The sequence below is a fragment of the Mixophyes fleayi genome, chromosome 3, assembly GCF_038048845.1.
Source record: "Mixophyes fleayi isolate aMixFle1 chromosome 3, aMixFle1.hap1, whole genome shotgun sequence".
Taxonomy (NCBI): domain Eukaryota; kingdom Metazoa; phylum Chordata; class Amphibia; order Anura; family Limnodynastidae; genus Mixophyes; species Mixophyes fleayi.
The window spans coordinates 321,228,863-321,255,110 of NC_134404.1; the positions used below are offsets into that span (position 1 = coordinate 321,228,863).

The 26,248-nt window shown below is 40.5% G+C and overlaps 1 protein-coding gene and 1 long non-coding RNA gene across 3 annotated transcripts; one reads left to right on the top strand and one right to left on the bottom strand.

Moving 5' to 3' along the window:
* Positions 1-8,947: 8,947 nt before the first annotated feature.
* Positions 8,948-22,769, bottom strand: LOC142143032 (uncharacterized). The gene is made up of 3 exons (XR_012689472.1): positions 22,718-22,769; positions 9,644-9,670; positions 8,948-9,326 (listed from the first exon to the last, which is right to left on the bottom strand). It is a non-coding gene; the product is annotated as an uncharacterized LOC142143032 (long non-coding RNA).
* Positions 21,339-25,959, top strand: SIX2 (SIX homeobox 2). 2 transcript variants are annotated; one of them, XM_075200750.1, is made up of 2 exons: positions 21,339-22,154; positions 25,077-25,959. In XM_075200750.1, exons 1-2 carry the CDS (start codon positions 21,589-21,591, stop codon positions 25,378-25,380), a joined length of 870 nt encoding a protein of 289 aa, XP_075056851.1. In that variant the 5' UTR covers positions 21,339-21,588; the 3' UTR covers positions 25,381-25,959. The 2 variants fall into 2 exon arrangements, with proteins under 2 accessions (XP_075056851.1, XP_075056852.1); XM_075200751.1 differs by having other exon boundaries at positions 21,339-22,148.
* The last annotated feature ends 289 nt before the right edge of the window (positions 25,960-26,248 follow it).

The following is a 26,248-nucleotide window of genomic DNA, read 5'->3' on the forward strand; positions in this document are numbered from 1 at the left end:
CCCCTCCACTTCTGCTGCACCACTTTGAAAATCCCTACCCGGTCTCCCCGTGTCCTAGAGAATCCAATTATTGACTCCAAATTACTCACTATTACCTACAAAAGTCCTCATCAATAACAACCCTTCATCCATCTCAAATCTCATATCAAAATACCCTCCCTCCCGCCCGCTTAGAGCTACCTCTGACCTGCGCCGTTTCTGATAAACACCTCTCACCCCCGGCTACAAGACTTCTCCCGTGCTGCTCCCCACTTATGAAATTCCTTACCACACCAAATCAGGCTTTGCCATAGACTTCAAATCCTTAGATGGAGTTTGAAAACCCATCTCTTTCTCAGAGCTTACCTTACCCCAGATACTATCACTAATGCACCTTCACAACTGTTCCAATTTCTACTCTTATTAATAATAATAATAAAAAACATAAAAGTGTAAATTGCATCTAACTATACATGAGCCCCTAAAGCTATTGATACCATTGCTTGTAAGAAAGGCATTCAATCCATTTCTAAATCCATTTAGTTCCTTCACTATTTCCCTCAACAGTGAATGGCACAGTCTAACTTTTCTCACTGGAAAAATTCCCTTTAATGTTGGTGGTGAAAAAGTTGTTCTTCCGCTTGTAGAGGATGCCCCCTTGTTGCCTGTACACTGCAAGGATGAATAAATGTTGTCTCCTTTTGGCTGAGTATTTCTGTGCCCTGTACATTATACAGGGACATTTTCATTGGCTGAAATTCTAAGGGTTTGGCCCACCCCCAATCTTGCTACAAACCCCTAATATTCACCCAAGTTCCAAAGCAATCGGTGCATATCTAATATAAAGTGTCATGGACTTAATTTAAAGGTATCTGTCACCAAACTTCTTTAGGTGTTGAGGCAATTTGTATTATGAAAATCTTTCATTGCACACCTCTGACGAGGCACAATACGGCAGCACTCTACAATGTAGCAAAATAGGCATAAGTATTACTGTCACTTAGTAGAAATGATAGTGTACTAAATCAAGGCATGTTTCACTTTAAAGGAATGTATTTTTGCCATAAGTCAATATTGTGCAATTAAATCCTAAGTATATTAGTCCAGTATTGCGACAGTAAATGACCAGTTTTCTGGTTCCATCAGTTATAGAGAAGAACAGCCAGAGAAAGTGATTAGTGTGTTCAGTGATATTTACAGTTCTCTGACATTAGGACATATTAATACAGCCCGTCCCCTATATGTGGTAGACACTTGTAAATGTCACAGAGAACATAACTGCCATCACAGATTATGTATAATAATACGATGTTAGTTGTGTGGAAATCTATGGCATTTAGCTTAAACACTTATTGGATGCACTTGAAAAAGACTAACTGACCTAACAAGGAAATTGTGAACTGGAAAAACAGAATATGTCATGAAAACCTCTGGAAATTATACAATAATAACAAATTGTAGAAAATAAAAAGGACACAAATATACTATATATGTGTGTGTGTGTGTGTGTGTGTGTGTGTGTGTGTGTGTGTGTGTGTGTGTAATATAGTGCCAAAATTAACCATGTATTAAAAAAATTGTACATTAAGAACACCTTGGGCCTCAAGTTCATATTGTTCCCTATAAAATACACATTTCCGTACTATACAGGGTGATTCAAAAGTCGCAGTACACCCTTTTATTTCAAAAACTCTACAGGAAATTGGGAAACCTGAATACTCCAGTAAGGTATGGGTGACGTGGTCTATCTTTTACGGTATGTACCAAACATGGGCGCCATCTTGAAATCTGCCAATCGGCCCAATTCCTGTAGAGTTTTTGAAATAAAAGGGTGTACTGCGACTTTTGAATCACCCTGTAAATGCCCACGGAAAATGCGTAGGACTAAATCCCTAGGCAGACACAGGCGTATCTTACAATTACTGTTCTGTACACTTACAGGGGCCAGATGGGTGCAGGGTGGTAGAACACCGTGGGGTCCCCCAAAGCCGCTACCAGCATTGGGTTTTGACAGGTTTGGCTGGTGACATTGTAACAGGAAACCCGCAGCATAGGGCTCCCCTGTAATAATGGCAACCTGCAATAGCCTGGCTTTAATACACACATCCTACAAAAATTGATCCTTGCAGAGCCATAATGGGAATATACATCAAGAGCATCTTCATTCTGATTGGCCAGAGTATAGGAAAGCCACTGTGGTTAGCAATAGTGAAACCCCAATTGGGGTCTGAAGGGTAAAATGGAAATAACACAGCCCTAATTCCATCCATGAGTTATAAAATACATAAATGAGGGTCATATTAGCATATATATATATATATATATATATATATATATATATATATATATACACATATATATGTATATATATATATATATATATATATATATATATATATATATATATATATACATATATATATATATATATATATACACACACATATAGATATAAATATAGATATATATACATATATAAATTATAACAGTTTTTAGTTTAGTTTGCAGTTTTGAGAGTTAGTCTAGTTTATATCTACATCTCTCCACCAATTTCTGTAATTGCTTGTTAAACCTTCATTGAGTGTAAAAGGAATAAAGTATAGTAAGTTCCTCGGAATCGGTGTGATGTTAATTGACAGGCAACCAGGACCTCTTTAGTCCTCATCATGTTGGAACAATCAGTCTTGTGAGGCAGATCGGTGGCTTAGCTGTGGGAGGCAGCAAATAATAGATAGCCATTATAAGTAACCCGATCTACATTCATCCTGCCTGGGAAAGAATAACCTTTGCTAAGACTTCCATAACTTGGTCAGCCTCTGATTAGGAGGATCTCTGGGCAGAAAATGTTTATAAATATTGTCAGATTGCTTCTCTCAGTCTGACCTCTAATGTCACCGCACAGCCTGAACCGTGAGGTTAATTTCTGATCATCAGCCTTGTACCATCTGCCTGCCCATGGTATAATTTAGTACTTTTCTACTAATTTCCTACTAATTTACCATTAAAAGGAACTTTTATGTGAAATTAAAAAGTCAAACGCAAGCGTTTCTTTGTTGCTAATTAAACTGTGTATGCACAACACAAGCATTTTATTTTTAAAGATGCAATAATTAAATATATTTAAAAAAAAAAAAAAAAATATATATATATATATATATATATATATATATATATAATATAATATAATAGAATATTTAACAGCCTATAAAATCTGTAAAATAAACACAATTCTGTGTTTTTTGGGAATAATCAGTAACACGTTAAGGAACAAAGGTGCATAATCCCTTGTTAGATTTACACCCCTGAAAAATACATGTAGCCAAAGTCATGTAATCTGAATGATTTGGAATATTCTAGGAATAATGGTTGATGTAATGGGACTACTAATTCCCAGAAGCCTGACTGACCGAGAATCTAGTCTACTGTCTTCGTATTAATACTGCTGGCAGATGAAGCGCTGTTCTTTCCGGATTAAATAGTATTTATTGCTTTAATTCCCGACGATTATTGTTTTAAACTAAATCTCCCCAATTATGTCACCATAACCAAATTAATTTAATGTTTAGGGTGAAATCTGTGGCTGTTTGAACAACCCTTTAAAGCCCTATTCACATAGACTTGTGTTGTGTTTCAAATTAACTTTATTGCATTAAGTTCTGTTTAAAATATTTTCTTAATCTCCAGAAACTGTAGTGCCCTTGAATTTCACATGACCTTTGGCTTTCAAAACACTTTTGTAATGGAACTAATTGCATTTCAGTCCTTATTCTGTACATCAATATCGTTGCTGTGCAAAAAGGTTACTGATATATTTATTAATTCGTTGGCGAAATTGAGTTATGCCTGTATGACCGTATTTAACATGCAGAATACTTTGCACTTATTTTAATAAGAAAATGTTTACTGATTACTTTGTAGACGAAAATAACTCAGGGGATCGTCTGCCTCTTCATTCTTAATTATGCAAAAGTATTTTTTATCACAATGATGACTGATGACGCTTCTTATAAAAAAAGAAAATGAACTTAATTACACTATAACTCGTAGATAGCAACAATCCACTCTAGTCTCTCTATTGGTTCTCCTGTTTGACATTTCTATACATTGCCACCAATGACGATCGATATAAGATTACAGCCAAATTCATGTGCCTCTATCACCAGCGTGGAAAGTTTGTGAGTAACTTTGCCCACTGGCAAACTTTGTCATATGACAGATTAATTCCGAGCTCATGGATAAATACAACAACTACTCATAAACCCCAAAATAATAGCCAGAATCATGAACATGATTGTTAATTAATTTATTAAGCAATTTATTGTGCCAGTCGCAACATACTTTACAAATCATTTGTCAGTAGACAATCATGTTGAAAGTCTTTAACCTCTCTACTACCATGGTCAGTATGCAAATATGCACACATCATATTTAATACATGTGTGGGCACAGCTTTCTCATACAGAAGTAGTTTTTAAAATAAGCTGCACATAAAAAAAAAAAAATCAGAATTCATCTGCAAAACGAACTTCTAATACAGCTTCTTAACATAAAGCATTTCTTAGCAACGTTAAAATACAACTATTGTGGGAAAGGTAAGAGGAATACTTCCAATATAATTATTTTATTCAACGTTCATCCCCTTCATATGTAATTGGTCAAACATATGCCATGTCATATATGTAGTGTAATATACTATAAAATATAATAATAATCAGGTAGCAATCGCGAATTAAGTAACTAAACCTAATGATAAAGGAGCGTGTTTATAATACTGTGTATCACAGAGAGGCTTCTGTTCTGCAAACTGAGACACAAATTAACGGAGATTCCGTATGTACATTACAAATGAATGAATTAACCTATATGTATCCCTTTTGTCCCATTCCCCCTAAACTGTACCCATAATCCCCGACATATACAGCTGATCAAGATAGGGGAAGCAGTGAAAGAAAGAGAAAGAAAGAAAGTAAGTATACAATATAGAGTATATCATTGATAAACTGAATATATATATATATATACATATATATATATATATATATATATATATATATATATATATATATATATATATATATATACAAGCCATTAGACAAATTGAATAAGATCCCGTGGTTTATGTTGGCAGCATGTGTCACTCCATCTCCGGTTGAGAGGGCATGCTGGAACTGATAGTTCTACAATAGACGGAGAGAGGTACAAACTGCACAATCCAACTACATCGAGCCCTTTCTCTGATAAATAGGAACATCGGTGCATTTCCTCTTCTGTACAATAAAACTATTGTATTTCCATCTAATATGACAGTGATATGCAAATAGCCTATTACTGCTTTGCATCCATCACTGTTATATAAATGTTAAATATGAGCATCCCGACTCTGCTGCGTTCCAATAGTAAAGTTGTGGGTAATAGTATTATTGTAAAGTAATGCAATGGGTACACAGGCAGCTCTCACCGGACGAGTGTGGACTCCAAGTAGTGTGAGTTGAGCAGTTAGCTGTCTCCAGGTTGAAGTCGCCCCCACCTCTGTTTGAGTAAACAGCATTGGGTAAAATCTTGTGGCGTGCAGTGTACATGGAAAGCTGGTGGGTGCGCCGAGAGATTGCTGGTGTGCTGGCTAATAAGACTATGGAGTGAGCATGCTGCATCATTCTCAGTGTAAGTGGTGAGAGTGTGCGTGTAAGGTGCTCGTGTGCGTGTAAGGTGCTCGTGTGCGTGTTGTACGAGAGAGCTTTGTGCCAGTGTGAGCCGCCGAGGGTATGCTGAGGGTGCTGAGAGTGTGTAGTGTGCGTAAGTAAGTGCGTCTGTGCATTGTGCAGGCTCTGACAGTGTGAGTCCGCTGTGTGCAGGCTGTGCCAGTGTGAGTGCGCTGTGACTGTGCTTTGTGCAGGCTGTGCCAGTGTGAGTCCGCTGTAACTGTGCCAGTGTGAGTGCGCTGTGACTGTGTTGTGTGCAGGCTGTGCCAGTGTGAGTCCGCTGTGACTGTGCCAGTGTGAGTGGGCTGTGACTGTGTGAGTGCGCTGTGACTGTGCTTTGTGCAGGCTGTGCCAGTGTGAGTCCGCTGTAACTGTGCCAGTGTGAGTGCGCTGTGACTGTGCTGTGTGCAGGCTGTGCCAGTGTGAGTCCGCTGTGACTGTGCCAGTGTGAGTGCGCTGTGACTGTGCTGTGTGCAGGCTGTGCCAGTGTGAGTCCGCTATGACTGTGCTGTGTGCAGGCTGTGCCAGTGTCCGCTATGACTGTGCTGTGTGCAGGCTGTGCCAGTGTGAGTTCGCTATGGCTGTGCTGTGTGCAGGCTGTGCCAGTGTGAGTCCGCTGTGACTGTGCCAGTGTGAGTGCGCTGTGACTGTGCTGTGTGCAGGCTGTGCCAGTGTGAGTCCGCTATGACTGTGCTGTGTGCAGGCTGCCAGGCTGTGCCAGTGCATGTATGTAATGGGCTCTCTGCCGCTCTGCTCCTGCTTGGCCTCTTCAGCCCTGAGGATCAGTTAGTTCAACACGTCACCTGCACTGAAGCTTCCAGCCCAGTCTGCATAACTCGGCACAGCCAGGAGAAGAGCTCAGTATCCTGGACAAATAGTAACCAATTGTACAGTACTTCTTGCGTGCATAATTATTTACCGGGACTGGACGTATGTGATCAGTATATATCTTAATGCAGACCCTCTCTATAGCTATGTATGGTGTAATACACAGGTCGAATGTTTAGAGCGTCAGCTGTGTGCTCCTGTATGACTCTGTCTCATCAGCACATATTCTACAGTCCTGAATACAGGCGTTTACTGTATTTTAAAGCAGGTATATTGTCCGACTTCCTACTGATAAATACTAATAGAAATTACCCATAGATCTAGGCATCATTGTAATGTAACACTTTATTGCATTATTGCATAGTAAAATAAGTGTTATATATTATTAAAGGATAAATCAACATAGAGACAGAGAGAGACTTTTGTATCATGTCTTTTTATATGGTTATTTTTTTAAGTTATTTTGTGTTATTATTACTATGATTAAGGGTTTATTTGTAGGGTGACACAAGATTCTGCAGCACCTGACAGTAGCTAAGACAGACATAAAACATGACACAGGGACATACAAAGTACACATGTAGGGGGTCCTGCTCATGAGAGTTTACAATCCAGTCAGGGCGTTCTCTCAGGACATTCATGCTCTCCAGGAGCCTGTGCAGATATGTCCACTGTCAGAAAGGAAACATCACAGCATATTTTTGGGACTGCCGCACTGCACAGGCATTGTTGGATGCCTTGGAACATGAACTTAAGGACAGTGTGCCTAGGACTTTCCTTTCATACCATTTTATGTATTATTTCCTGGGACCCACACTCTTGGGGCAATCCAGGAGGACTGGCGCCTTATGAACTGTTTTAAGGGCGCTATATGGCCTGCCAGGAATCGCCTCATTTTCAAAAAAAGGGAGAAGATGACCATCCAGGACTGTCGCAGGCTGATCCACAGCCTGCTAAGAGACTATGACACCATTGGCAGTCCTGAGGAAGAGGAAGATGATTGATTTTATCTCCCCCTTCTCTTTCTTCCCTATGTCTGTTTTTTTTCAATAAAGCTTGGGGGCTGTGTCTTCCCCTCCCAGTGGCGGATCCAGGGGGGGGGAGGGGCGATCGGGCGGTCACCCCCCCTAGCAGGGGCTTGTGCCGGTGGCTGCACACTATGTGCAGGTCCGTTCGGCAAAGACAGTCAGGGAGAGTGTGCTCCGCCTGTCTCTGCCGAATGGACCTGCACATAGTGTTCAGCCGCTGGCAACCTTAACAATAAAAAAGGGGGTGTGGACTAAATTGCCCCCCTAAATCGCCCCCCATACAATGCAATTCTAGATCCGCCCCTGCCCCCTCCCGTACCCCCCTTCAAACCTTTTCCCCATCACTGTTTGAAGTTTTGTTGAAATGTCTTGCCTTAATTTATGCATCCTCCCCTATATCTGTCTCTGTCACTCAATAAAGATTTGGCTTGTGATCCGCCCCCCCCCCCCCCCTACCCCTCTCACCTACCGTCCTCTCACAGCTACTGCTTACGTGATGCAGGGTTAGTGCAGTACTTGATGTACAGTGTAGGTTGTCATACCTTGTACCTTATGTCTTGTATTAAGTAAAAAGTATGTCTGATTATGTTTCAAGGTGTATTGTGCTTTCGACTGCGCCGCAGCTAATAACACTTGATTGTAATGTATCGTATGTATTGTGTACCTTTATACACAATAAAGACACTTTTTCAATAAAAAATTGTAGTTTACAATCCAGTGGATTAGCTTGTTTTCCATTTGGGACACAAAAATTGTTATGTGTATCAGTCCAAGAAGACTGTCATTAACATCTTGATATGGATTCACTAGGGGCTGACACTAGTGGAAATCTGCCTTACTAGAACTAGGAAACTACCTGTCCCTATGTCAGAATACAAAATAAACAAAGGAATTTAGCAATGGCGCTAAACACTAGGTACAAAAAAGTAGAAACAAAAGGAGATGGAAATTAAAATCCTACCTCTAAGTATAAAGTGGAACAACAAATAATGAAAGAAAAAAATAAACATATAAAGTGTTTATAAATATATTCAAATCCTTTGTCCGGCCAAATGTTTTTCAAACGAAGCTTGAATAGGTGAATCTCAAAAAAAGAAAAACAAAATTATATAGTGAAGTTCTGTATTACAGTTAAAAAAATCTTATAATCTTAGATATTATGTGATGGAATTTCTTGCATATCTTAATGAGCTGTTGAGAAGCTCCCCTATAGATGAAACAAAATTGCTCCAGAAGGACAATCATCATCACCATCATTTATTTATATAGCGCCAACATATTCCGTAGCGCTTTACAATTGGGGACAAACATGTGTAAAGATAATATAAAAAAATCACATAGTGAAATATTGTTAAAGTTGGGTAAAACAAAATACCAACCATAGACATTTATTGAAAGCTTTGATATGGAATGGAGAAAAACTGTTAAAATACATAACAATTTTATTAAAACTTATATCTCCAAGGGAACAATATGATGCCTACTGGAAGAAGGTGACAACAATGCAGTACAAAGTCTTTAGAATATGTGAATAGTGGGTGACAGAGTCTTTTGTTATGATGCCAAATTGTTGTCCTTTGTTCACAACCCACCAACGCGTTTCAACTTTTTTACTGTCTTTTTTCAAGGTAGAAAATCTGGGTGGACGTTGACGACATCTAACTATCTGTGTGATCACCATCCAGCCATGTTATCCGCGTTCCATAGGATCCAGCAACAACCCAAGCCCCAAAGACCTGATCTTTCATATTTAGCCACACGTATGTTGGATCTGTCCATGTGGAGGGAGAACCTAAAAAAAAATGTTGGTGTTACTATTATGTTATTCACTCCCTAATGTTAGTTAGTGGTTTTTAAATTTGTGATGTTGCAGAAAACTAGAAATTTGGATGGTTATTAAACCATGTTAGCAATCATATATGATATGTATTAGTCATTTGTTGCACACACACTACATGATGTACGGGCAAATACATCAAACAGCTGGCTGGGTCTATCATATCTGCAGGCGTGTGGCTAGTTTGACAGGGACAATGAGCATTAGAACACACACACCCATCGTCAATCAATAGAGTAGGAATTCCAAAAGAAGAAATATATAGTACTCACAGGAATTCTTCTGCTGTACAGATTCATCTATAAAATCAGGAGGAAAATATACAACAGCTGTTAGCAGTGTCCATGTGGGTTACCGGAGCCAACTAGCTCTCTAACACAAGTCTATAAAATCCCCAGTGTCATAGGTCTCACACACTGACCTCATCTGCTAATTACACAAGGCACACAGCTCCCACTGTAACCAGTTATTAATTACTGCAGGTTCTAACCCCGTGCAACAAGGAGGTAGTTCATTTCATAGATTATTTACAACGGCACAATAAATACTTCTGGGGTTTTTATGTTGCAGTATATAATTGGTAAACCTGATTTATTTTGTTTCTGACTTGTTTCATTATGCAAGTATATCTCTCACAAATCTCCGAATAAGACCAGACTATACTAAACTATAGTGCAAATAAGCATATCTAGCCTAATTTTTGCTGGCACGCTGTGTATGGGCTATGAGTAGCACACTTCCCAATAGGATATTATAGTGTGGGGGAGCAAAGGCTCTGGAATTACCCTACCGCCATCTACAAACATTATGAGATTTATGTTTAAAAACAAAACAAAAAAAAACTACAGTTGTTGTACCACTTGTGACCTACTGATGGCAGTAGAGAGGCATGTCATTCTTCCAGTATTATTCATGAGATATCCGCAGTGTTCTTAGACTATTTTAAAGTAAGATTAATATACAATATGAACTTAGAATGGGGTCAATTTATGAAAACTGAAAGGGAAACGGTAGTGTTTACCACAGCAACCAGTCAAATTCTAATTGTATTTTTCGTACCACTTAGAAGAAAATGAAAAACATTGATTGCGAAAGATAAAACCACCACAAACGTTCACTCTGGAGGGCGGCATAACTATACATGACTATACTCCCATAACCACAAATGTATGTAGTGCCTCTGTAGCCACAAATGAAGCACATTAACTAAATACTATGCAGATATGAAGTGATTAACCCTCATATGAGTCCCATCTCAAATGTCAAAAGTGACAATCCGACCATTGATAAAAGTGTGAGCTGTACACAGGTTTTCCGACAACTGAGCAAAGCTTAAACTTTTCATGAAACCCCCAATTGAAACAATTATCACATGGGCACCTGCAGCTAATATAGTTATCATCAGTTCATTAAGCCTATGCCATATTCTAATATACTGCAAAAACCTTAATTCATGCACTTATCATCTCCCGCATTGACTATTGCAATTCCATCCTTTCTGGTCTTCCCCAAAACAGACTCAAACCCCTACAATCTATTTTTCTTGCAAGTCGTTATTCCATTTACATTGGTTTCCTGTTTTCTACCGAATCCAATATAAAATACTTTTACTAACCTACAAGGCCATCAACAAAGCTGCACCAACATACATCTCCTCTCTTGTCGCAAAATATCTCCCAACTCGGCAACTCCGTTCTGCACATGCTCTGCGTCTCTCATCCACCCTCATTACATCCTCCCACTCCCGGTTACAGGACTTTTTTTCGGGCTGCACCCACTCTATGGAATTCTCTCCCTTGCTCAATAAGACTTTCCTCTGGTCTACAAACTTTCAAGCATTCTCTGAAAACCCACCTCGTCAGACAAGCTTATAATATTCCTCAACCACCCTCTTAACCTCACTACATTACCCTATTACCACCCGTTACACAATTTCACACAAGACAACTACCCCCTGACCAGCATTGTTGTGTGACAGGATCATTTAGCTTATGAGTCACTTTTACCTTTGCACCCTGGCTGGGCCGAAATGCCAAATTTAGACTTAACCTCATGTATCAAACTCCTATTGTCCCATAGATTGTAAGCTTGCGAGCAGGGCCTTCTCACCTCTTTGTCTGTTTTACCCAGTTTGTTTATTAGTTTACTGTGTTTGTCCCCAATTGTAAAGCGCTACGGAATATGTTGGCGCTATATAAATAAATGATGATGATGATGATTCTAAAAAGTGCTTTTAAATTTGAATACCCACTAAAACCTAATTTTCTTAATGATGGGGGTCACTTTCCTAGGGTAACCTTCTACAGCAAAGTAGGACCCCCAATACCCTTGTAGAAAGTAGAGTTGCCCTTTAAACTGTGGTTGCTAATTGAAGAATATAAGTCTGAATGCCTGTCACATTTTAGGGACAAGTTACATGAAAGTGACAGCATCATTCTCGAAATAAATAACTAAACACAGGCAAGAAAACAATTTTACATTGTTATAGTTTTTTGAATGGAAAAATAACTGCAGTAATAAGGACACAACTGGTATGTTAATCAGGAACAAATCTGCATGATCATTATAACATACTTTCTTCTTAAAATCAACATAATGCACAAAACAGGTTAATATACGTATAACCTGCTGTAAATAATCTGGATAAACGGTGATCTCTGATGTCATCGCTTCAGTCATCATTCGTAAAACTTGTGCATTATATTGCAAGTAATCCTGACTGTACCTTTGACTTTTTAAAAGTATGATTATTTATTTATGTGTTGTGTTGTTTTATGGAGTATTTTACAAACCACTACTCTTTATGACCAGTATTAAGATCTGCAAGCGAGTAAGATATGGTAACATGTATAAATATTGTATTTAAAAAGTACTAAATGTGATGATGTTCTGTTAATGAGTATTCGTAATGACCTATGTGTTTCTGTTTCTCTCCAGCCCTGAACACATAAACCAGGGGTCGCTAAATCATTATAGAGTGCTTCCCCTGGACCCACTCTTTGCAAACCTGTTGTGAACTACAAACTGATAATCATATTATTATTACTCTTCTAATATAATTCTTGTGTTTAGTTCCCATTTTTCCTACACATTATATATGTTTGACATTATAAGTGTGATTTGTAGGCAACGGAAAGGGAAAATAAAGTTTATCATGACTGCAAAAAAACAGAGCAATTGGTCTCAATATTGATACACAGACATCATTATTATACCAAATAAAATCACTACTGAACATTGTTACAGATATTAGAAGTCACAGTGGAGATCCATGACCTGTATTAAAGCAATCTGTTTATGGCCTTGTGCCTCTATATAGTCCCAGAAATCCTTGGTGATATACAGTCATGGCCAAAAGTTTTGAGAATGACACAAGTATTGGTTTTCACAAAGTTTGCTGCTTTGGTGTTTTTAGACCTTTTTGTCAGATGTTGCTATAGTATACTGAAGTAAAATTAAAAGAATTTCATAACTGTCAAAGGCTTTTATTGAAAATTACATTACGTTTATGCAAAGAGTCAATATTTGCAGTGTTGACCATGTCAATCAACTTCTGGGCCACATACTAAATGATGGCCGCCCATTCTTGCTAATCAATGCTTGGAGAATGTCAGAATTTGCAGCTTTTTGACTTTTGACTTATGGCAAGGTGCTCCATCATGCTGGACAAGGCATTGTTCGTCACCAAACTGTTCTTGGATGGTTGGGAGAAGTTGCTCTTGGAGGATGTTTTGGTACCAATGTTTAGGTAGGTGGTACATGTCAAAGTAACATCCACATGAATGTCAGGACCCAATGTTTCCCAGCAGAACATTGCCCAGAGCCTCACACTGCCTTTGGTGGAAACCTTGAGGGTGCTACAAATAACATACATTCGCACAGGAAGGGTTTGAGAAACAAGAGGAACGGTTTTTCATGCTCTCCGTCATACCCATATTAATCAGTTAAACACTGCAGTTATTACATGTAAATGATACATAGATAAACAGGAGCCTGAAGGCCGCTCGGTGTTTATCTTTCATCTGTAGGACACTTCTTGCATTTATGAATCCAGATAAAATGAAATGCCTTTAAAAGATGAAGTTGCTTCTTCTTCGGCTTATCCTTATTCTATTACAAATGCAATAGTAATTTAATTATCTGCAAAGATCAGTTAAAGTTATATGTAAACTGCTGCTATGTCCGCCTCAGGTGGTAATAGCAGAGCTGGTTATAGAGGCCGGTGTAGACCCCTGGGGTCCTGCAGATCATGCATCTTATGGGGGTTGTGTCGTCTCAGTGACTGATAGAAGAGACTAGATATAGAGCCTGTAATCTGTGTCATAGTATTGTTGTACAGACAGAGAGTGGCATAGGGTCTGGGGGCCCAGCTGTAATTCCTATATGATGCACAGGCTTAGACCTGACACTTTATGGCAGCATCGGCACAGTCTGCTTAGTATCTATAGGAGATATTCTAATTTGTGAAGAATGACAAGTCACCTGGGACTGGCTGGCAAATTTTAGCCTGGGGGGTGGCGAGACTCGGCTCAGCAGTCTATAAGGAACATTTTTAAGAGGAAAAACATGCATGTAGCCAGGGGAGGGCTGGGAAACTTTAACCCAGGGGGCAAGACATGACTCAGCAGACTAGTTTAAAGGAAAAAAAATGCAGGTGGCCCAGTGACTCAGCCCAAAGTAGCCCACTATAGGACCAGCCCAGGGGACCCCCCTGCCTCCCAGTCCAGCTTGCCATGCATATAGCTACGTAACCCATCCCAAGGTAGCCCACTATGGGACCGGCCCGGGGGACAGATGGTCCCCCCCTGCCCCCCAGCCCAGCATGCTCTGCATGTAGCTACGTAACCCATCCCAAGGTAGCCCACTATGGGACCGGCCCGGGGGACAGATGGTCCCCCCCTGCCCCCCAGCCCAGCATGCTCTGCATGTAGCTCAGTAACCCATCCCAAGGTAGCCCACTATGGGACTGGCCAGGGGGACAGATGCTCCCCGCCTGCCCCCCAGCCCAGCTTGCCCTGCATGTAGCTCAGTAACCCATTCCAAGGTAGCCCACTGTGGGACTGGCCTGAGGGACAGATGCTCCCCGCCTGCCCCCCAGCCCAGCTTGCCCTGCATGTAGCTCAGTAACCCATTCCAAGGTAGCCCACTATGGGACTGGCCTGAGGGACAGATGCTCCCCGCCTGCCCCCCAGCCCAGCTTGCCCTGCATGTACCTCAGTAACCCATTCCAAGGTAGCCCACTGTGGGACCAGTCCGGGGGGCAGGTGCCCCCTGCCCCTCAGCCCAACTTGCCCTGCATGTAGCTCAGTAGCCCAGCCTAAGGTAGCCCATTATGGGACCTGTCTGTGGGACAGATACCCCCCCCTGTCCTCTGCCCAGCCATCCCTGCCAGTAGCACTGGAGGAATGTCTATGTGTAGTGGGTGCTATAAGCGATGGGGAAGAAAGGCGACTGATATTTGGCACCAGAGCTTTAGCTGCCTTTACCTCACAGTGAGCTCCTAACGTGACAAGCTGGAATACCGCGTCTCCCTCTCATATATGCCGGTCAACAAGCCCCAATGCATCTCCACTGTGGGCACCCTCCTGAGTGGCGCATGCAGACTCAGCAAAAGCCTGCGGTGGGAGATGACCAACAGGAAGCTATTGGTCTGCGCAGTCACTTTCCCATGCCCATAATAGGACTCAGCTGTGAAGCAGCATGGGGGGATGGATCGGAGCCCCATATACTTCCATCATCCTCGCTGCTGCCAGCCCCCTAAGCTCCCCCCTCTCTCCGCTCCCCCCCATGTATGTTGTTTCCTCAGCTGGGATAGCACAAGGATAGAAGAGAGGCTCCAGCTAACCTGGATAGGAAGGTCGGACCACTGAGAATACTGGAAGTTGCACTAAGTAATACATAACAATGCTTTGAATTTTACAAGCTCAGAGGCAAGAATTCAAATTCATATAAAACCACTGAATGCAATATAAATAGACTCCAACACTCCATCACAACATATACGTAAATGTTTACATATTTATAACTTTCTAAACATGCTAAGTACAGTGCAGAAAATATATATATATATATATATATATATATATATATATATATATATATATATCTTGCTGAGAAGGCAAATGAAATTAAACCTGTATTATACGTGATATATAATATATGTCTTGATACTCCTTCAGCTAGGTTGCACGTTGTATAGTTATGTGTTAAAGCATTTATGATATTATTAAATATCGCACGGACAGATGATGGGCAGGGGGTTTCCAGCAGGCCGTTACTGGGGTTATGTGTACAGCTGTCAGGCACCATATAAAGGCTTCATGTTGGGTTAGTCGGGGTATATGGAGTTTCCCTGAATGTAATGTGTATGTATGATAATATGTGAGAAGACATTGAGAACTCTGCAGTTACTAAGCAAAAGGACAACGCATGTTAGGGAACTGGTGTCTCATAAATCATAGGAAAATCATGGATTACAGGAGACTAAAGTAAGAGTGAAAATAGTGGAGCAGATGGGGAGAAAAGATATAGATGAGAGAAGTGAAAATAACAAGGAAGGAAGAAGACGGGAGAGGTAAAAGAAACCCTTTTAATGTATTTGATCATATAAACATGCAGAACTCCAGGGAGTATATTTACAAAACTGCGGGTTTGAAAAAGTGGAGATGTTGAATATAGCAACCAATCAGATTCTAGCTGTCGTTTTGTAGAATGTACTAAATAAATGATAACTAGAATCTGTTTGGTTGCTATAGGCAACATCACCACTTTTTCAAACCTGCAGTTTAGTAAATATACCCCCAGGTGAGCATTGGGCTACATTCAATGAAGTATTTTCTCACACTGCTCGCAGCTCCCTGAGCTGCAAACAGAAAGCCGGGTTAATACTACTGCAATAACGGTAATATCTTTAACGCGGCGGTACTTAGGGGGGAATTGTAGTCCCCCCCAGGAGTCATCCTGTGCTTTCTGTGGGTTCCCTTTAATAGGAAATCACATTTCTATTTGCATGTGGACCAAGTAGTAAAAGTAATATAAACATTCAAACACACAAAGAAGACACATGTAATAATGACCAGGGGCGGGCTGGGCCACTCAGAATCTTAGCTTTTAGGGCTGGCCGGCCGGCATATATTACTCTCTCTTCCGGCCGGCCGCCCCCCCGGAAGCAATATCGCCGGTAAACCGGCGATAAATGTGATGCGGCCGCACAGGCGGCCGAATCACATGACACGTGATGCGGCCGTGTCATCAGTGTCATGGGATGCAGCCGCCTGTGCGCCCCCCGGGCTGACATCAGCCAGCCCGCGCCTGATAATGACAGTACTAAATCTTATGATTATATAAAGACATAAGTAGGCTTCCACTGAGCAGTATATTAGGATAAATACGGTAAAGATTAGGTTAATGAAGGAGTGGTCCTAAGGTGTTGGTCAGCAGGAATTATATCTGTCTCCACCACACACATTTACATTCGGATCTGCAACACCGCAGAAGCAGATTGATGTTCCCGAGGGGGAAGTACCAAACACCGGGATGTGGGTATGGCCTGATGCCCAGTTGGCTGCAAATTAGGTGCACTTTTCGCTCAAAGCTGCCAGACGTAATTACGTCCATATACTGATCCACATTTTAAGATCTGTGCCGGTCGGGATCAGTAGCATATGCACCCAATTTACACCAGGCACACGTCACGTACACTTACGACTATGTTGTTATACATTAGTTTTGTATGCAACAAGGGCATGTGCTATCTGGCATCAAAAAAAACTTTAAAATAAAGACAGCAGAAACTACTCCCTGCCTCGTTTACTAAACAAAAATTCTTTAAACACACTCACAAAATTAAAATATATGCACGGGCAGCAATGAAAGCACAAGTTAGCATCTGATTAAAGCATCTGGGTAAAACAGTCAATCACGGTTCACTCGTGCCAGAGACTATCACCATCATCATCCACTATTTGTACCTGCCCCTGACCACCTGCAAATAATACGCCTTTCTCAGTCGTACATGCATCTCTTTTCTGGTCTGCATCCTTCCTACCTTAGAGCACCCCCTACCCACTCACCACTTCAGACGCTTACTGGTACAAGTGACAGAATCATGCGAATCTGCATGGGCTCATATGTGTGCGCCCACTGGACAAACACAGAGCGATTTCACTCAAGATACAATATGCAAAGTGGCGTAGTCTTCTCTCTGCATCAACCCATTATCACAACTAAGATCATTTCTGCAAATATAAATGCTCTGTGTTTTTTCACTGTTGCGTTCTTATAAATTAGCTTTTATTCCTTCATTACCAGAGAACAAACTCATTCGCTGCAATAATAACTTGTTAAGCTGCATTTCTGAGAAATGTAAATTCTGATGAGTAGTTTGAGAGCATCTGGTTCATTGTGCCCACTGATGGGTCTATACACTGCTATCACTATGTATAGAATAGCAGCAGCGTAACAGGCGACCCGTAGGCAGTTTATATATAGTCCTCTCTCAGTCATTTCTGCCTTTTATCCAGTACCTAGTCATTCAGATGTTACAGGGCTGGCTCAATGTAATCATACAACCTGTGCAGCCATCCTCTATGACTCAGATCTTTGTATATAGTTCCAGAGTGCCGTCCTCATTGAGAATAATGGGGACTTCTGCTTGATTAATGCAGGAGATATCTCTAATATCTCCTGTATTAGACTAATGATCACCTAATTTTACCTAAACCATGTAGAAACAGACGTTTCTGTATGGCGTTGGGCGTAATATATAGACCCCCCCATAATAACTACTCTAACACTTTTATTTTCCTAGGTTACCTGGTTGAATGAAATAGATAATACTCCTTCCTCTCCTTCAAACCTCACATTCTGTCCCTCTCAAGATCCTGCTAATGCCACCTCTGGAATATATCCAAGATACAGCACTTTCTCACCACGGAAGCCACCAAAACTCTTATTTACCAACTTGAAATCTCTCACCTTGACTACAGTAACCTCCATTTTTCTGGCCCACCTGACTCTCACATTGCCCCTCTTAGGTCTATCCTCAATGCTGCTGCCCTCCTTATTTTTCTCTCCCACCGATCTATCTCTGCTGCCCCCTCCACCCTCATCTTCAAAGCTCTCAATCAATCCTCCCCCCATACATCTCCAAATTCATCTCTACCTACACTCCTCACCGCCCCCTCCACTCTGCCAGTGACCACCGCCTCACTACTTCACTGATCACCTTTTTCCGCTCCCGCCTCCAGGACTTTACCCAGGCTGCTCCCCAGCTGTGGAACGATCTCCCACACTTATCAAGTTACCCTCTGCTCTCAAAGGCTTCACGTGTGCCCTAAATACTCATTTCTTTATTCAAGCATATCAGCCTTCATCTTAACTTCCTTGTCTCTGGATTCACCCCCACTCCCCCAAACAATACCACCCTATTTGTGTCTCCCCCTTTCCTTTAGGATGTAAGCTGTCAGGAGCAGGGCCCTCTTTCCTTGTGTGCTCCTTCTACTATTCCATCACCCTCTGTACCTCTTGGCCTGGTTCCTTAGCCTTGTTTAATTAAGCTCAGGCCTACTTCCCGCCGATCACTACCATCACTTTCACTCACTATTCTGTAAATAATGTTATCTGTATTACCATCTTATCTGTATATTATTTGTTTATTCAGTATATGTGATCTTTGTATTTTGTTTTTCATGTATCATATAATGCGTTATGGATCACTGCCTTCTGTACATATTATGTACGAAGCTGCGGACCATTTTTGGTGCCTTATAAATTAAATATAATAATAACTATAATAATAACTATAATAATAATAATAATAATGATAATAATAATAATAGTAATAATAATAATAATAATAATAATAATAATAATAATACAATGTGTGTTTATGGGGCCATTACTGGCAGCCACTGGAATGCACAAAACAACATTCTAAAGAATCAAATTGACTTCACACTGAAAATTCTATAGGCAAATTATATAAGCCTGGGAGGCAACTTCCACCTTGTCCGGGTGAACTGCTATCTCTGATTACCCCAAAAGTATGAAAACTGGTGAGCTGCTAGATGTCTCAACTTAACTTATTTGGATACAGAAGTAACTAATATCAGGCAGGAAATGGTGGCGGGAACAGAAACACCTTAAGAAGAAAAGAGAATTTTATATATATATATATATAACCTATTTGCCATCAGTTTTAAATCAGGCTAAAGAAAGCCTAGTGAACAGTCTGTTAGTCTGTTGACATTGTGAAATATTACAGCCCTAGTATAACAAAAAAGGGATTAAAACCGCGCCTCTTCAAAAACAAAGTGTAAAAAATGTTGCATTTTTTTAATGCAGGGAAAATACAACCTACTTCTGCATGTGGCCCTCAAATGCTGGGCAGATTTATATTTTCAAAGTGATTTAGAGTTGAGGACGCATCCCTCTCCCAACTCTAAACCCTGTACACCCATTTTAAATTTGCCCCTGTCCAGGTAGTTTAACATGGTTTTACAATGTTGCAAATTTGCTCCCTCTTTCCGGATTTACTCCCAACTCTGAGGCTCTTTATGTCACTTCCTTAACAAACAGTTTAAAGGATAATAAATATTATGTTGTGGATTAATGCAAACAATACACTATTGTAATATGAAACATGTGGGAAGACTGTGCGGCCATGGCTAGCTTTATGCTATAGGTTACAAAATTCAGAATATTTCAAGTTCAGTCTGCAATAAGTAGTGTTAGATTGTTCATTATGTAGAGTTTTTATAACATTGGGCAAAATTTTAATTCTGGAAAAAAAGTACCAGGGTTACAGATCAATAATCAGTCAACTACACATATCTCTGAACAAACCAGTATGTAAAGCTAGGTACACACTACACGGCTTTCGTACAATAATCGGCTCTATCAGCCGACATACGACCGCTCGTTCAAAAGTCGGGTCAGTGTGTGCAGTGACACGATGGTCGAAAGTCTCCCCAAATGGACGATTGTCGCCTCATTTGGTTGGTCGTACCGTTTAATATTTTCGTTCCAATCTCATTTCCGTTGTGTAGTGTGTATAAACTTCCGACCGATGTGTACGAAATTGCAATCATTGCTCACAACAACATGACTGCAAAAAGTCGCTAAAGGGACGTCCGCTCTTCCCTTTATCTTCTAAAACAAGGCTAGTGTGTATTCAGTCCATGGACCGAGCGATCGGACCATCGATCGCATGTAAAATCGATCGGCATAAAAAGTTGGTGGAAAATTCTGTATTGTGTACCTAGTTTAAGAGATTGGACTACAACAGATATTTCCATTAGAGGAGCTGCCTTGATACAATAGACTACAATTAGTTATATATAAGTGAGTTTATAGATACATGGGAAGGTTTCTCTGTTGCTGCTTTCCTGATACCTGTTCCAATAACTTTAATTCGCCCCCAAGACTATCAATTCTCACTTTCGCCTTTGTCCAACTGCAGCACAGGAGAAAGTGATCCAACATGAGTTAAAGACATTACTCGTCTCCTCTCTATCATAGTCAGTGTATGGTTACTGCAGAATGTTAGGCTGGGGAAAGCGTTCAGAAACCTCCGTTGCATTGAATGAAACAGGCTGCTGTGTTGACATTACAGTATTACACCCCCCCCCTCATTGCATGACACCTCCCCCCCCCCCTCCCCCGCTTTCTATTTGGCTTCTTGCTGCATCAATCAACGCAGCAAAAAAAAACATCTCTGCCTAATATTTCAACTCCAAGGCTGCCTCTCAGTGGATGAGAGCAATCTGTAAGGCCAGCCAGGGTGCCTCCTCCAAGCGGATCGAGTTCCCTCTGATTGACAGGGTTACCATGGCGAATAATTTGACTAAAACTGTTGTCTTATCCTCGCAGTCCCCGGGTCAGATAACCGACCAATCACAGTGCGCACAATCATTTTTCATGCCAGTTTAGAATAATATTATTAAAAAAAAAAGGCAGCCAGACAGAGAGTGAGCCGACTTTACTGCTATATTATCTGCAATAGCAAAGCCACGGCACTGAAACTTGTAAAGGGAGCTGGGATCACGACAGGAAAGAAAAGTTTTCAGGGACATAACAAAATAAGTTTCTCTGGTGCGCTCTGCTGTGGCCTTGCGCTTCATGGCTTGTGGATTGGATTGAGCTGCAGGGATCCAGGTTTATCCTTCTCTTGGAGCTGGATGGTTTGTGTCAGTGATCAGGGGGTAATCAGAGGACCATGTCGATGCTCCCCACTTTTGGCTTTACCCAGGAGCAAGTGGCCTGTGTGTGCGAGGTGCTCCAGCAAGGGGGCAACATAGAGAGGCTGGGGCGCTTCCTTTGGTCCTTACCAGCCTGTGAGCATCTCCACAAGAACGAAAGCGTCCTGAAAGCCAAGGCGGTGGTGGCTTTCCACCGGGGCAATTTCCGGGAGCTCTACAAGATCTTGGAGAGTCACCAGTTCTCCCCGCACAACCACCCCAAGTTGCAACAGTTGTGGCTCAAAGCGCACTATATCGAGGCGGAGAAGTTGCGGGGGCGCCCCCTTGGGGCGGTGGGCAAGTACAGGGTGCGCAGAAAGTTTCCTTTGCCCAGGTCTATCTGGGATGGGGAAGAAACTAGTTATTGCTTCAAGGAAAAGAGCAGGAGCGTCCTGAGGGAGTGGTACGCACACAACCCTTACCCCTCGCCCCGGGAAAAGAGGGAGCTGGCCGAGGCCACTGGACTAACCACCACCCAAGTCAGCAACTGGTTTAAAAACAGGAGGCAGAGGGATCGTGCAGCGGAGGCCAAAGAAAGGTACGAGTAAGTACTCCTCTTATACCGTCCTAGATGGGCTTCTGCCACCTCCTATGCGCCATATATATATATATATATATCTATATCTATATCTATATCTATATAGAGTAGACCTGTAAACACCACATATAAGGGCACTGGCAGACCTATTCTACACAGTGTGGAGTCGTTCTACCAGCCTAATACCCAGCTCCCTTTAACAAGTTTATCCACAGCACATTGGTACATTGGTGATGACCCGGTAGCCTCTGTTTTGATGTGTTAATGAATTTGTGAATTGCACATGGGAAACAACTATGCAGAGTACTGCTCTGCATAGCTGGTAGCTATGCAGAGCAGTACTCATCCTAATGTGCCTTGTTCTACAGATATTATCTCAAAGTGATCCCATCTGAGCTGCAATCTTACTGCATAGACTTAGCTGAGTGTCTAGGACATGTCACCACTACCCCAGAGGCTCACACTGAATATCATGTGCTGTACACACAGCCAATGTCACCACTTATGAGCACACATATACTGACTGTCATACAGACACCCCCATCCCACAGCCTCGCTCACTTACTCACCTCATTAAACGCCAGCTCCCTCTGACTTGATGGCAATATAACCCCCTCATCATGACATGTGTAAGGATGATGGACATGAGCCGCTTGGTGTCAGGTCAGATAGCAAAGATATAATTAAATAGACATTATCATAATCAGCTATGCTATCGGCCTGCAGAGGGTTTACTAAGCGAGTATTAATAGCATAGCAGTATAAACAGAACTTAAAAAAACACTGCCAGTACTCTCACTACCAGGTACTGATTTATTATAGTTTATAATCTAAGGCCTTCAGTATTGTTAGAATTTCTGTAAACTGAATTATATTACTAATTGTAATAGTGTATCGCTTGTTTTGGTCACCGAATATAATAACGCAGTTACCAGCGATAAAAAAAATCATATTTGCTCGATCTATTTATCTTAAAATCGATTTCATTGGCTAACGCAAAACAATAGGTTATTTTGGGAGGAAAGTTATAAACTTAGATCGAAGGATTTTTTTTAATTTAAAAGCAGCGTGGAGCTATTAAACTGGAAATGCTTGTTATAGAGCAAAACTCTTCATTTGAGTAAGTACTTGGTTACACACTTCTTATCTACATTTTCGTATACATCTTAATGTTACTAGCATTTCAAAGTGGATAATTCAATTACAGATCTGGCTGTACAGATCAGTTATGGGCAAGGCCTGCCAACAATAAATTGCAATATGTAATGAAATCGTAAAAAAAAACATGTATAGTTTTTATATACGCTTTAGAAGCGTATATAATCCAACATCACATTTTTGCTCACCGACATTTAAAGATCTGAAAAAGCATTGCCTTTTATTTGTAAGCAAAGTATACTCATAATTAAACTGAAAGTGGTTGATATCAAAATAAACATATTTAGCTCAAATTTGCAACATACGCAATAACAGAAAATTAATATATTCTTATTTTTAATAAGAGATCTCTCTCCTGTGAGAAGGAATTATACTTTTATCGTTTATTTCAATTATAACATTTTACGAACAAAATCAGTGCAACTTACATGCTACTTCTAAACAACACTATTATTTTGTTTGGATTTAAACTATACTTCTTCGTTTAATAAAAATACTATATGCATTTTTTGTGCATACGATGCTTTATATTGCAATATTACAAAAACAAAATTTTTGGGCGTTTACATAATTCTCGTTTAAATGCGATTCGTCATATAAACGATTATAATATAGATATGGAATGGTAAAATGCCACATGAAAGAGAAGTGATACAATGTTGTGTGACAGGCCACTATTTGTAAACAGACATTTATACTTTGTTAGACACCTATTGGCTATGGCGGCTATTAGGCAACACTGATATGGAATGAAGTGGCAAATACAGTAACAATACAGTAACAATACAGTAACAATACAATTGTAAATGGTCAACGGGAGGACGAATACATAAGGACATTTAACTCTATCTCTGACAATGAAAAGTAACACATTGTTCGTTCATTTTGTACTGTCCAATCATTCCAAGATAGATACGCACTACTCAGATATTAGGGATGAAAAGTTAATTTGTTTTGCTGGCTAATCAATGAAATTATTTTACGACCGAGTGAATTATTTGTTCCTCTGCGCAACAATTGAACAATATTAATAACAACAACAATGATGTATTTTATTTTTTTATTTAAGTCCACAATAGCTTGCAGCAGTTAGCAGCTCAATATATTGATATATTTGTAAATTCACTATCGTTCCCTATTTTCTATTTGTTTTCTACATTTGATCGATGTTAATAAAGGGTTAATTACTATAACACGTTTTCGGGCTGCTCAAAATGTATCCTAAATCCAAGCAGGATTACAAAATCGCAATTTAACAATGTAACAACATAAAGACATGTCTGATGGCGAGTGTATGTATGTACCAACACACACAGTCATAGATTCGTTATAGTTTTTGAAAACGTTATTAATGACCAACCAGTAGCAATTTATCGAATCCCTGCGTTGCCATGCCGGGACTTGTAGTTCCCCTAGAGTTTGCTATGTCTGGTCTGTGTTTTCTCGGGTCTCCCTTTAGAAAGCGTTCACAAGCCCTTACCGATTACACCCCCATCCCATAATAATGTTTGCTTACAACAGTTGTGGGTGTTAAGTATATAAAATTATATTATTATTTTTAATGAAACTTATATTGACTCACTTCACCCCGTGTATGGTTGGTTCAGTTAAGGGGATATATTGTACTACGATGTAATTAAAATCTATCTATACGGGTGTATCTATTGGAAAGACTGTATATGCATTGACAGTGTAACTAGCAGGTTGTAGAGAAGTCTCTTGGTGCTGATATACAGACATTTATATATGTACAAATCTGTTATTTTTAAGGGAGAATAACGAAAACTCCAATTCCAACAGTCACAACGCGCTGTCTTCTTCACTAAACGGTGGTAAAACGGTTCTAGGAAGTTCAGACGACGACAAAACTCCATCTGGCACCCCAGACCACAGCTCGTCCAGTCCAGCCTTACTTCTCACCTCTAATCCGGGGCTCCAGGCTCTTCATGGCATGGGTCATCCGCAGGGCCCCAGCGCCATCCCTGTACCAGGGCCAGATCCAATGCACCATCACACTTTGCAAGACTCAATCCTCAACCCAATGTCGTCTAACTTGGTAGACCTGGGATCTTAATCTATTTAAAACAAGAACGGTCCACCCAGTTCTAGGACAATATGTGGATACGATACTGACTAATCAGTCCAAGTGCTCCAAGGATTGAAGTACAGTACTGGAGACCACCCCAAGCCGGTTGACTTACAGAGATGTCTAACATGTCTAAGCTTCCACTTTTAAATTATGATTCGAGCCTCTAAGTTATGAGCCCCCTGCATTTCACACGGGAACTCACCATTGTTTCTAACCCGATTTGTGCAAAGAGCGTCTACAGATATCCCAAACGCTTTTTATCGCCCCAGGATCTATAATTCGGTTTACAGGAACGGGACTGAATGATGCACCTCTGTTTACCAATATATATTTGTGGACATTCTCTTCATATCTTATCAAACTATATCTATATATTGCAGTTTTCCGATACAAGGTCATAATCCAGGGTATTTAATCAGATCTTGTCCTAGGAACTGCTTATCGTATTGCCCAATCAAAGCACTTTCCATTAACCTCTAAATGACATATTTGCCCCTTAAAAGTTTTGGATCAGGTCAGGTGACTTTTTTTTTGTTCTATGTTTATATATTATGTGAATAAAATCATTCGGAAATATCCCTGCTTTTATTTTATAATAAAAATAGGAATATTAAAAAAAATACCCTCAAGCGTTTAATTTGCGTGTTATGTTTCAGCATGCAAGATTTCACGTTCACTGCAGTAGAGCAATAAACTGTGTTTCAGTATAGACTCAGGCACCTCCTACATATGATATGTTGCGAATTGCCATCACATTTACAGACTGGCATAAAGTGCAGAGAATCTTTATTTATTTTTTCTCATGGCGTTAAATGTATCGCTAAACGTCTCAGACATTCCTGATTAGAACGTT

Coding starts and splice junctions, on each gene's coding strand:
- SIX2 (XM_075200750.1), top strand. CDS start 21,589: ATGTCGATGCTCCCCACTTTTGGCTTTACCCAGGAGCAAGTGGCCTGT. Junction 22,155..25,076: donor GAGGCCAAAGAAAGGTACGA/GTAAGTACTCCT, acceptor GTTATTTTTAAG/GGAGAATAACGAAAACTCCA.